The 12,627-nt window shown below is 39.6% G+C and overlaps 1 protein-coding gene across 1 annotated transcript; it reads left to right on the top strand.

Moving 5' to 3' along the window:
• Positions 1–573: 573 nt before the first annotated feature.
• gal (galanin/GMAP prepropeptide) lies at positions 574–6,161 on the top strand. Its single transcript, XM_085411158.1, has 7 exons — positions 574–665; positions 751–831; positions 1,494–1,548; positions 2,045–2,116; positions 3,952–4,047; positions 5,088–5,159; positions 6,100–6,161. Exons 2-7 carry the CDS (start codon positions 751–753, stop codon positions 6,159–6,161), a joined length of 438 nt encoding a protein of 145 aa, XP_085267284.1. The 5' UTR covers positions 574–665.
• Positions 6,162–12,627: the final 6,466 nt, after the last annotated feature.

The following is a 12,627-nucleotide window of genomic DNA, read 5'->3' as shown; positions in this document are numbered from 1 at the left end:
AAATTATAACTGTGACACACTAAGGCTGAAACATCCTTAAAAGTGATCTACTTGTACACTTCTGCTCACTACACTCTTTGTAAATCCTTTGGGTTGTGACTTTACTTTGGACTGTAAATGGCATGACTGTAAACGCCGTTGCAGGTTGTTATTATTTTTATACCTTTAATAAATCGGCACTACTGCTCTGTTAAAATATAATTTGTCAAAATTAAGTGCTTCATAAAATCAGACCTAAAAGCAGTGAGAGCAACAAAGATGAATTTTTTCATGAAATTAAAAAAAAATGACAACAAATCCTGAAAAACTGGCAAGTAGATTTTTTTATTGACCGCCTGTACATGAAGCTCGTGCAATAAGCAGTCACAGTCGCATATCAGATTAGGACAGAAAAATACAGCAATTCAATGCCTAGTCTCTGAGGGCAACAAAGAAAATCTGATGATAGCATTATGTGATATTATTGAATTTCATAATGCGTTCTGTTCGTGACCTGCCCATGCTGTGTGCAGGAGGGGCTGCTGACGTGAAAAGAGAGCAGGAGGGTCGGGCTGAAATCACAATAAAAGGTGGCTGGAGTCCGCTTTTCATCCAGTGCTCCACACGCCAGGCAACTTCTGCTGCTGACTGCAACGTGAACCAGACTGAAGGAAGTCACATCAAAGGTAAGTTACAGTTTTTGTAGCCTTTAAAGGCATGCTTTCAAATAGTTTTGTTGTCATGTTAATATTGTGTTTTTTTCTTTCTCAGATGCAGAGGGGCTTTGGGATATTTTGCATGTCGCTCATCTTTTGTGCAACTCTTTCCGAGACCATCGGGCTAGTTGTTGCGGTAAGCAGTTCAAAATTCAGTACAACGTTAATGTTAACCTCCCACTTAAATTTAGGTGCCAAGAATCAATGTACCAATAAAGACATAAAGACAACAGAGACTAATAGAAATGTCAAAATGATATCAAATATCATTATAAAGTAATCTATTTTAGTTTACAACAAAATTTTTAAGCAGCCAATCACAAAAATAAAATGTGTATATGTGAGTATATTAGTAGTAAAAAGTTCAAATCTTCAAGTGAATGAAGACAAAACAAGCTAAAATCACAGATTCACAATGAAACCATACAGACCATGACCAAATCCAAGAGCTCAAACTTCCCAATAGCAGACGCTACAACATGTAACACAGAGATGCAGGTGAGGTTAAATTCAATTCAAGGAACCAACCCATGATTCCATGATTTCCAAGAGACCCTAAATAAACCCACATTAAGAATCCACATGTAAGAAAACTAAGGGGGAAAAAAACATATTCAGAAATTTACTAGGAAAGTAAAATACACAAACTCCCTGCAGGCATATGACAAGCCTACAGACCATGACAATAAGGATGTTTTACATTTAAGAAAAATGCTCTTAGATTTACACATCAAAAACTCATTAAAACTGTCTCCTTGTCCTTTAGCTGCTTATTGTATCCATCTTTATATCTTGCAGGCAAAAGAAAAGCGAGGCTGGACTATGAACAGCGCTGGCTACTTGTTAGGGCCCCGTAAGTGTACACACACACACACACACACACACACACACACACACACACACACACACACACACACACACACACACACACACACACACAGAAGCTTACATGCACACACCAGCGCATATTGTTTTGTGGTTGTTCCAGTAACGTTGTTTACAAAAGCCTCATTAATAGTATGTGGTGAAATGGCCCAATGCTAATTTAGTGTTATTCAAAGATTATCATGAGTGACTGTTGGGGATCCAGTTTTGTGTGTCAAGGTATATATTCTTACCAGCTGGAGGTTGAGTCATTCCAGGGCAGGAACCCTGAAGAATGTTGTCCCTTTGTGTGCATGCGTGTGTGTGTGTGTGTGTGTGTGTGTGTGTGTGTGTGTGTGTGTGTGTGTGTGTGTGTGTGTGTGTGTGTGTGTGTGTGTGCGTGTGTGTGCGTGTGCGTGTGTGTGTGTGTGTGTGTGTGTGTGAAGCCCAGGTAAAGGTTGCTCCTGCCTCATCCTGTGTTTCAGGTCGTATTGATCACCTAATTCAGATAAAGGATTCTCCCAGTGCCAGAGGCAGAGACGAGCTGGTCACTCAATGTAAGATAGAAACATACAGCTGCTGCAGGGCCTTGGGGTCACCAGGAATTGCTCTGTTTAAACATCACACCTTTTAGCTGCTTTTGTTTCTTTGCTTATGTATACAAATGTTGCAATTCTGTCTGTGCTTTGAGCCAAGTAACGCATTGATGACCTCAAGAATGAGTTAAGGAAGGTTTAGCATACAGCATTTTTGAGACTTTGGAGGATTACACTCCAGATGCATCGTGTTGACAGAATGGGAAGAAAATACGATCGTTTAGAAGACTATCGTCACGTTCACTGCAGAGAAGATGTAGCACTGACTAACACAGAGTTTTCACTGTGATATCCGAAATAGCAGTACAGCTGACAAAGAGCTGATAGCCCAGTAACTTAATTTAGAAGTTTTACATTTTTTAATATTATCAAAAATATTTTCAAGTCATGCTACCAATTTATTTTATTAACAATTTGCTGATAAAAGATTGTATGTAAAGATCAAAACACAAGGTAGATCCAATAGGACCTTTTTACCCTGGATGGCAAACATCATTAAAATACCTTATTTTTTCATGCCAGGGTCTCACATGTAAAACTTTAGCTAGACTTTTAAAAGCACACAAAGAGAACAGGGGGTATTAGTTCAAGGACTACTTTAGCTAATGACGAAGCCTCCAATTAGAGTCAAACAATTGTCACATGTAAAAACCACTCAGAGTAAATGACAGCACTGAAGTATGTGAGCTCACTATAACAACACGTAGCTGGTGAGTAATGTTGCAAAGTGAGACAAACTGGCCTGATACTGTACATGTTTTCCATTCTTCAAATACAAATATGAGCCAATATAATGTATTCAACTCATGTGAGCTTCACATGTTAAACTACAAATCTCAGTCAGGTTGCTGTCTGTTCTTTAATTTCAAAATATCACAATAACATTTTTAATTATTGGTCTAGCTTAAGAATACTATGTAGTACAATAGTACAGTTACCGTTATTATTGGAATTGGGAAGAGTATGATTAGTAATTAAAGCAAATGAAAAAAAGGAAATGCAAATATTTTTAATTTACAATTTTAACCGGAGGCCACTGAACTCTGCACATGCTACCTCAACCTGCTCTTTAGGCACATAAAAAACAAATTAAAATGTAAATGTGGAGACACACCGACAGTCTACAGCACACTACCATGGCTAAGTAAAACCCTCTGCTTGCCTGTTATTTTATGTTGATTTTCATCATCACTAGTGTTTCAGTGCATTTACTTGTCTGTTAAAACTGCCGTTCAACAAGTGTGCTTTTTCTATTCCTTCCATCAAACCTCTACTTACTGCAATTCCATGAGCCAAGCCCTGCAGGTGGTCTGTACGAGTTTGGAAAGTGAACCAAACAATTACAAACCAAATATCATGCTGAAACTGTGTGACGTGTGAACAATGTCCTTTAGAACTTCTTACAGGAATCAGGTAGCGGTGTGCACTGTGTATGTGTGTGTGTCTGTTGTATGATGCCTCTAAACCAGTGGGATATTTGTACGTATTTTCTGTTACATACACAAAACTTTAACCATTTACTCCATATTATTTTTACTTTGTCAATTGTCATTTTCACCTTAATCAAACAGAAAATTAAATGTCACAGCCAGTATATTAAAAAATTAAGCAGCTGAAAAGGATTATTATTATTGTAAGTACATGAAAATTACACATAAATCACATTTACCAAAATGTTAAAATTGCTGAATTTCTAGTGAACTGAGCTGATAATGGGAATGAATTAATTAAATGCTTAGTTGGGCCATCTGATGTTTGTATGAGCGCATCAACTGCGATCACTCCTCATTATCCAGATGGACTAGATGGACTACATGGACACACGAGACTAGGAGACAAGCCGGGTCTGGCTGGGAAGAGGGACATAGGCCAGGAGGAGGACTTCAGAACAGGTCTGTATGTCTCACAAAGAAACAGGACAATCTTTCTTCCTCTTAAAGAAGATATTTTATTTCGAGTGTTATTTAACAATAATCAAAAGGTATTTTATGATGTATCTTCTTGGTTAATTTAATTTGATATACTGAATGTTTTGCTTTTATTACTGTTTTATGTATAGCTGTCATGTTGATTAGCTACCTTTAATGTATAAGGAACACTGAGGAAGGAGATGGTAGAGGGGGAGACCTAAAATGCCTTGAAGAAAATAGGAACTTGTAGTCATTTAAGTCCTTTAAATAGCCCAAAAGAAGAGGAGCCACATATATTTTAAAGGGAAACAGTGCAATAAAGCCTCAAGTTCCTAAACAAAATAATACCCCAGATTATTTATTGATGTATTATTTAATATTTTGTGTCTTTTACAAAAAAAATGCTAGTTTATATTTTGGAAACTCTGGAAATGTTTTATGTGTTTTATGATCATTTATCTAAAACACTGAATAAAGAAATCTAACAAAAACAAATAACAGCAAAAACAAGACAAGCAGTGCTTGTACCGTTTAATCTAAAAAAAAAGAAGACATCTTTTAAAGCATACCAAAATTAAAGCGATCTCTCTCCTTTCACCGCGTCATAAAGTGTCATAAAGATTTTCCATTCATCAAGCCTTTAAATTACTGTTGTAGAAATCTTCACTGGTTTTCAGCAGCGAAACATTTCCACTGCGATGGACTAAGGCTGAAAGCAATAATCACAGAGTGTGAGGGCTAGTCAAACTAGGATCATTGGAAGGTGAAATGTTTTACATTTTTACGTTTTGTTTTTTTTAAAGAAAGCTTAGACACATCTACTTTGTATGGAATTCAGTAGCCTTCATGTTTCATTCCCATTAACCTTTGTTCATGAGTTCACAACTGATGCTTTGTTTAAATCTAATACTCCTACTTGTATCGTAAACCTTAGTATCTGAGAGAATTTCATTTCTCTGTATGATCTGTGTATATCAGAGCTCCTGCCATTTCAACCTGTCATTCTTGATGTACCTCCACAGGCGCCCTGAGAATAGCAGATGAAGAAATTATCCACACTGTCATTGACTTCTTGTCATACCTCAAACTTAAAGGTAATGCTTCTCACTTATTTGAAAGTGAGGGGAGTTCATGAACAAAATAATACAGGTCTGCATACAGAAGTCACTGCAACGACAAACTCTTAAAAGCACACCAAAGTTTGATTAGCGAACTTTTTCAGGTCTGTATATCGGTCCATTTGTTAAACATGGAAATATTCTTTCAGTGATAGAATCTTCATTTTCTATTGAATTAGCACACAAATTACCCCATGCACAAAACTAAATGTGAAAATGTAATGTTGCATATTTGACTTTATGACATCTAGAGGTGTGATAATATTGAAAATTGTTTAATCTAATCATACAATAAAACATACAAGTTTATCATCAGATCAAACCTGGCAGGGATCCTGTATAGCCATGTATACTGATAGTATTATTACCATGTCAGAGACTGTTCAACTGACTGCTAGTGCAGTATTTCTAATCAGCCAGTTACATTGCAGGAACTCAGTGATGCACAAGTTGGCCTGTTGAATTCTGCATCTACAACATGAAAATGTGAATCCATCCAGGCTTGTGCTGAAGGTTCAAGCTGTATGTCTTGGCAGAATGGTACCAACTGATCATATTGTTAATGACCATGTCCATCCCTATGTTACCAACAGTGTACTGATCCTCTAACAGGATAGCGTGCCATCTCACAAACTCCCCTCAAACTGATTTCTTGAACATGACAATGAGTTCACTGAACAGTCACCAGATCCTTCATGTGATAAAATCATGTCAAAATTTTCTTGTCATGTCCAAAATCTCAGGATAATACCTTGATGATTCAATGCCACAAAGAATTAAGGCAGTTAGCAAGGTGAATCTAATAGAGTGTCTGCTGAGTGCAAACAAACAGAGGTATGATAAAATGAAAAACAACTTTCTGCCTATTATGTCTCAGTATTGATGTTCTGTCTGTTCTGTTTGTGCAACATTACAGAGATGGGAGCCTTGGACAGCCTGCCTCCTTCTGTCACATCAGATGAACTGGCCAATCCCTAAGGCTTTTGCTTCTCTGTTATAATTGTTGTGTTTCAACTCTTCTCTGGACTCCAACTGCCATAAATGTATTGTAGCTCCTAAATGTTACAATATTGTAGCTCCTAGCACACTGGTAGGTTGGTAGATTTGTTCTGGTACCATCTGACTGACTGACCCTCAATATCAGATCTTTCTCCTCTTGTGTAAACAAAATTTTATATCCTCTTAAAGCCAGTAGTTGTGTGCTGACTATAGGTGGATCTACAGAATTGGTACTTTTGTATAAAACAACTCTATATTATCACCAGAATATACTATTATGTGTTTTCAGAGAATGGAGTGAAATAAAATAAATGGCACTAGACTCACTGAATAATTTGAATTTATTTCCTTCTAACAGTCAATTACACTGTTTATCACTTACATTTTAGCTACAATTAGTTTGTAACAAACATGCCTACACCTCTTTGATGTATGTTAAAAAATCTAAATTCAGAGTTTTACCTATGTAGTGTCTGCACAGTGTTAAGTGGTGACACTGGGGCCTTCCTGAGAATTACTGACGCCACAGGAGATTTCTTAGGCTCATGACGACTCTCTATGCTCAGCCTTTGACTTGAAAATTGAAGGTCAAATAGTGTGCAATGACGTAGCTCTGACCGACACTCATTTTGTAATGGTTAGAGACAACCTGTAGCAAGTAAGTCTTGACACTCACACAATAAAAGAACACAACAGTTGTTGGTGCCAAATAACCCTGTGGCACGGCATACAGGATATGACAAAACTCAGGAGTGAATAATGGCCCAGTTACGCCCAGCCAATAATTGACCAGAGGATCTGCATCAGTGGTGTGGTCCTGCCTGGAGCGTCAGCTGGTGAACCAGCCAGGTATTTCAAAAGTGCCTTTGTTCCCACTACTTTTAATCGAGGTCCCATTTAAGCACATTGCCATGGGCCTCATTGGGCCATTTCACCAGAGTGCAGCGGGATATCACTTTTAGAGTTGGATGTCTCGAGACCAATATTGTTAATGACCATGACCAAGACCACTTTTACGTGGTCTTGGTCTTGTCTTGGTCTCGCTGTCTCGGTCTTGCTATCTCAGATCGACATAGTGGTCGGGAGATTTGGAGTCAACAGTATCCGTGACACACAACGTAACGTTCGATAATGTGTCATGCGCTCTAAGAGCCGTGCTTTGAGAGTGCTTTGTAGTGAGTCAGAAGAGTCGACTCCCATTGAGCGAGAGCCGGCTCCTCACTTAATTTCCTTTCGCTGCTCAGCTCTCACACAGTGGCTCAACTATGCGCCAATTCCTCCATATTGTGGCCAATCACATGCGAGGATATAGGATAATATCATTATGTGAAAAACAGAGAGCGTGAGAGACGCGACAGTCAAGTGGAGCGTGTGTCTGTCCTCTCAGTAAGTGAGTGAGACAGTAGACAGGGCTGAGGAGGGCTGTGCGAGTGCAAAAACACATAAATATGCCTGACACCCGAAGCAGCATCTGGCTGCAGTTTAAAGACTTTTTTGTCTCGGTCTCAATCTTGGTCTCGTCTTGACTTTGTCTTGGTCTTGACTCGGTCTGAAGCAGTGCTACTGTGCACCATTTCTGCCATGAGTGTGGAGCTGGCACTGACTCAAGTGGGCATCCCATGAAGAGATAATAGCTGACTAGCTTTGAGTTACTGTTCAGCAGGAAGCTGCAGAGGTGTGTTGGACCTGATTAAAGAAAACTGGGAGGAAGGTCCAAGCCCAGCTAAAAAAGAAATTCAGTACATTCTGGACCCGAGAGCAAAGCTACACACGTTGTGGAGGTTATCACGATAAAATTTACTACAGGCCCAAGAACTTCAGCAGTGCCTGTACAGCAGAGGGATAAGGCTCAGATAATTTTCACCAAGAGACAAAGTGCTTGTATTATCCATTCTTCTACTTGCCAAGTGGCAAGGACCTTTCATGGTCACACGGCAAGTGGGAGATGTTGACTATGAAATGGTCCTACTCTCCTTAAAGCATGGAGAAAGGCTGAAACAGTTTTTCTCGTGAGCCTGGTGAAGGAAAGAGATGAGTTGGGGCTGGAGTTCCTAAATTCCACCATTCCCATCTTCCTCTGTTGTGATGACCATTTCACACAAGCCCAGAGAGTAGATGCTGCTGTATTGCAACATCGTTTTGCAGATGAGTTCTCCCTCCTGCCTGGTAATACCTCGCTCAAAGAGCACCATTTTGAAATGCACCTTGCTATGGTTGTTGCATTCACAGTCCTGTCAGTTACCTGTTGTTTCGAATGAACTGGTGGAACTGCTAAAGATGTGGGTAATAAAAGAGTTGCACAGTGCGTGGTGTAGCCTGTTAGGATGTAAAATGATTAAATGATGCAGTTTTTTATGATTTTATATACACAATGCAATGTGCTCATAAACGAGTTGGCACTCTGTGTTTAGACGGTCAAAAATGTCGTTCAGTGGTATTGACTGGACTGAAATATTGAGAATTGACGTAGAAGTGCAGAGGGTCTTTTTTGCTGCATGCTTACACATCACACCAGATAATGGTTAGAAGGACATTTTCTGGGCAAAGGGAGTCTGAACAGAATGTCCCGAACTAGATAAATGGAATCAGAAGTAGGTTAATATTAAATAATCAAGGCTGGACAGGGAGGTGTATTTGTCTCTGTCATTCCAGGAAAAGGAGCAGATACGAGGTCAGACGTGAGCGGAGCAGGGGACTCGAAGGGAGACATCAGGAGCGCCACGTTGGTTCCAGAAGAAGATAATTATCATAATAATGATTTTGTTGGGGTATAAAACTGTACGGGCAAATTCAGGGTCGTCTTTTCAGTGAAGACAGATGACTGTGTTCACAGAGAGGTCCAGCACTGTAAACTTGTAATTCCAACTGCTGAAGCAAATTAAATCTTTTTAAACAGAGGATATTTCTCCTCTACTTCCTTTGAAGAAATTGAACACAACAAGCCCCATAGTTCTTGTAGTGAAGATTTCAGGTCTATACAATTCTGTGTTGACTACTGTAAGGTGCATGAGGTCACAGTTTGATGCCCAGGTCGACCAGTTCCTGCACGGGTGGGCACTGCTTGTTTTTTCACGACACTGGCAGATTCCCTTGTCTCCAGAGTCCAAGGGAAAAACGTCCTTCTCCTCTCCGTGTGGTTTATGCCAATTTTTCACACTTATGTTCAGCTTGTTCAGAGCTACACAAGCTTAATTATTTTAATTAATTACCAAATGAAGGACAGGTGAGCTTTTGAATTTGAACTTAACTCATAAGTCATGAGAGCATTATCAAAGTTGATTCTTCACATTGACTTGCTCCCATTGTGGTAACACTAACATTAAGCTAGTGTTATTTATTTATTTATAGCAGCTTGACAGTAAGAAATGAGGTGCTGAGGTGAGTGTGCTGTTCTCATTGTATAAAATGTAGCATGGTACCTATAGCATTTTTAATTACATGTTTCATTTTTTCATTATTACAGCCAAGGAGTTATTTCTTTGTCCCAGGAAACTTATCAGTACAGAGTTTTTCAACGTAGATGACTTCTTTCCTATGAGGGACAGAATTTCAGGTGGGAATTTATCATTTATACCTTAGTGTGTTCCTTTTAGTTCCTTGTTTTGTTTTTCACTAGTTCTTGTTCTTGTAATATTCAAAATGAGCAATTATAGGTATTGGTTTGTTAGCATCCTTTTTTAGCAGCATCAAGATAGTGGATGTGGTGAAAAGTTATTTGGTTGACAGTGTCTGCAGGGTTCTTAAGCTGAGTGGCCGTGAAGTCCGTCAGTAACTTCTCTGGACTGACAGGAGACTGATCAGAAAAACAGCCCCTCACCATAATAGGAATCAGAATACATGTATACAAATAGCTCGATTATAAATATCCAGACTATTACAGACATTAAATAGAATACTGAACATGCTCCTGTGACTGGCCAGCACGTCATGGAGTAGGTGGGAGGTATTGTCCAGCATTGTCCTTATCTTGAACAACATCCGCCTCTCCAAAACCACTGTAAGGGAGTCCAGCTCCACCCCCACAACATTGGCCTTGTAGATCAGTTTATTGAGTCTGTTGATTGCAGCCCTCAAACTGCTGTCCCAACATGCAAGACTCATAGAAAATCCTGAGCATTGTCCAACAGATGTTAAAAGACTTCAGCTGATTCAGAGAATAGAGATGACTGTAGAGTGCAGTGGTGTTTTTAATCCAGTGCAGTTTGTTATCAATGTGTACTCAAGGTATTTATAGCCCTCCACAATGTCCACATCAACCCCCTCAGTTGAAATACAGGGTCACAGGTTTCCTGGTCCTCTTAAAGGCCAATATCAATTCTTTGGTCTTTGTTAGACTGGTTCGCTGTCTCATCACCCTCACTGACGCATCCAACCACCGCAGAGTCATCAGAACACATCTGAAGATGGCATGTCTCTGTGCAGTGGCTGAAGTCTGTGTTGAAGAGGAAGGGGGAGAGGACGCTCTCTTGTGGTACCCCTGTGTTGTTGATCACCTTATCAGACACACAATGTTGAAGACGCACATATTGGGATCTTCCTGTTGGGTAATCAACAATCCAGGACACAGAAGAGGCATCCACCTGTGTTGCTATCAGCTTATCACCCAGGAAGGTCAGCCTAGTGATACTGAATACACTGGAAAAGTCGAAATGACCGTCACCATGCTCGCCGGCTGGCCCAGATGGGCATAGACACAAATGAGCAGGTAGATAATGGCATCCTCAGCTCTGAAGTGGGGCTGGTAAGTGAACTGAAGGAAATTCTGATGTGGCCTCTGGATCATTGAGAATAAATAATTGAATCTTGGCAAGACCATAATTTTTTTTTTTTGAAGCAACCATTCCCATGAGTGATATGGATAGAGACTTCCATCTAGATCATCTTCTACTTTCTTTAAAAGTGGGATGTAGTTTAATTTAGTTAAATCTGCAAACCTAGTAGAAACATTAAAGCTAAATATTTAATATTTCCAGATTGCTGTGGGGTGAAGAAGGATTATGAAAGGAGCAATTAATCGCAAGAACTGTAGATTTTAACTGGTTTATCAAATAATCTGAAATGCTTGAGAAAGAGTTTATTAATGTAATTATCTCAGAGAGAGTGGTTTGTGAATGCTGGAGAAAAAGCAACACATCATCAGCATAAACACTGATTTTATGTTCTACATTCTTGCATTTTATGCCCTTAATCACTATGGCTGTCTAATTGCTGTTGCTGCTAGTGGTTCAATAAAAATTGCAAACAGTCACGGCTGAGAAGCCGGTGTGTTGTGGTATGGACCCAGAGACAGAATGCACGGGAGGAAAAACTGAGGTATAACAAAAAGCAATCAGTTTATTTAGGCTGATAGAGAAAAACAAAACAAAACAAAGGCAAACACAGGCAAAGACTAAATGATAACCTAAAGTGGGAACAGCTAGAACAAGACATGAAAACTATGACATAAACATAAACATGAACCTAAACAGGAGTACGGAAAACCGAGACTTGAGGAGCCATGAAAATCCTTAAACATGAGGCGAGATAAACAGACAACCCAACAATGAACAAAGGGAGACAGAGGACTGAAATACACAGAAGGGTGATGAGGGAAGTGGAAACACATGGAGAACACAGCTGACACGAAGGAACATGACGCCACAAGAGAAGCAAAACTAATCACACTGAACATGGAACACCAGACTGTCAAAATAAAACAGGGAACATAATGAGACGTAAACATGACAACATGAGTTTGACAAAAGGATGTGGAACACACAGACATGAAATACAGTGGCTTGCAAAAGTATTCGGCCCCCTTAAACTTTTCCACATTTTGTCACATTACAGCCACAAACCTGAATCAGTTTTATTGGAATTCCACGTGAAAGACCAACACAAAGTGGTGTACACGTGAGAAGTGGAACAAAAATCATACATGATTCCAAACATTTTTTACAAATAAATAACTGAAAAGTGGGGTGTGTGTAATTATTCAGCCCCCTGAGTCAATACTTTGTAGAACCACCTTTTGCTACAATTACAGCTGCCAGTCTTTTAGGGTATGTCTCTACCAGCTTTGCACATCTACAGACTGAAATCCTTGCCCATTCTTCTTTGCAAAACAGCTCCAGCTCAGTCAGATTAGATGGACAGCGTTTGTGAACAGCAGTTTTCAGATCTTGCCACAGGTTCTCGATTGGATTTAGATCTGGACTTTGACTGGGCCATTCTAACACATGGATATGTTTTGTTTTAAACCGTTCCATTGTTGCCCTGGCTTTATGTTTAGGGTCGTTGTCCTGCTGGAAGGTGAACCTCTGCCCCAGTCTCAAGTCTTTTGCAGACTCCAAGAGGTTTTCTTCCAAGATTGCCCTGTATTTGGCTCCATCCATCTTCCCATCAACTCTGACCAGCTTCCCTGTCCCTGCTGAAGAGAAGCACCCCCAGAGCATGATGCTGCCAC

Source organism: Rhamphochromis longiceps, linkage group LG7 (genome assembly GCF_057381845.1).
Source record: "Rhamphochromis longiceps isolate RC_006_pf linkage group LG7, R_longiceps_female_GT1.1, whole genome shotgun sequence".
NCBI lineage: Eukaryota > Metazoa > Chordata > Actinopteri > Cichliformes > Cichlidae > Rhamphochromis > Rhamphochromis longiceps.
Note: the sequence above shows the minus strand (reverse complement) of the source record. Positions and strands in the feature narration are given on the sequence as shown.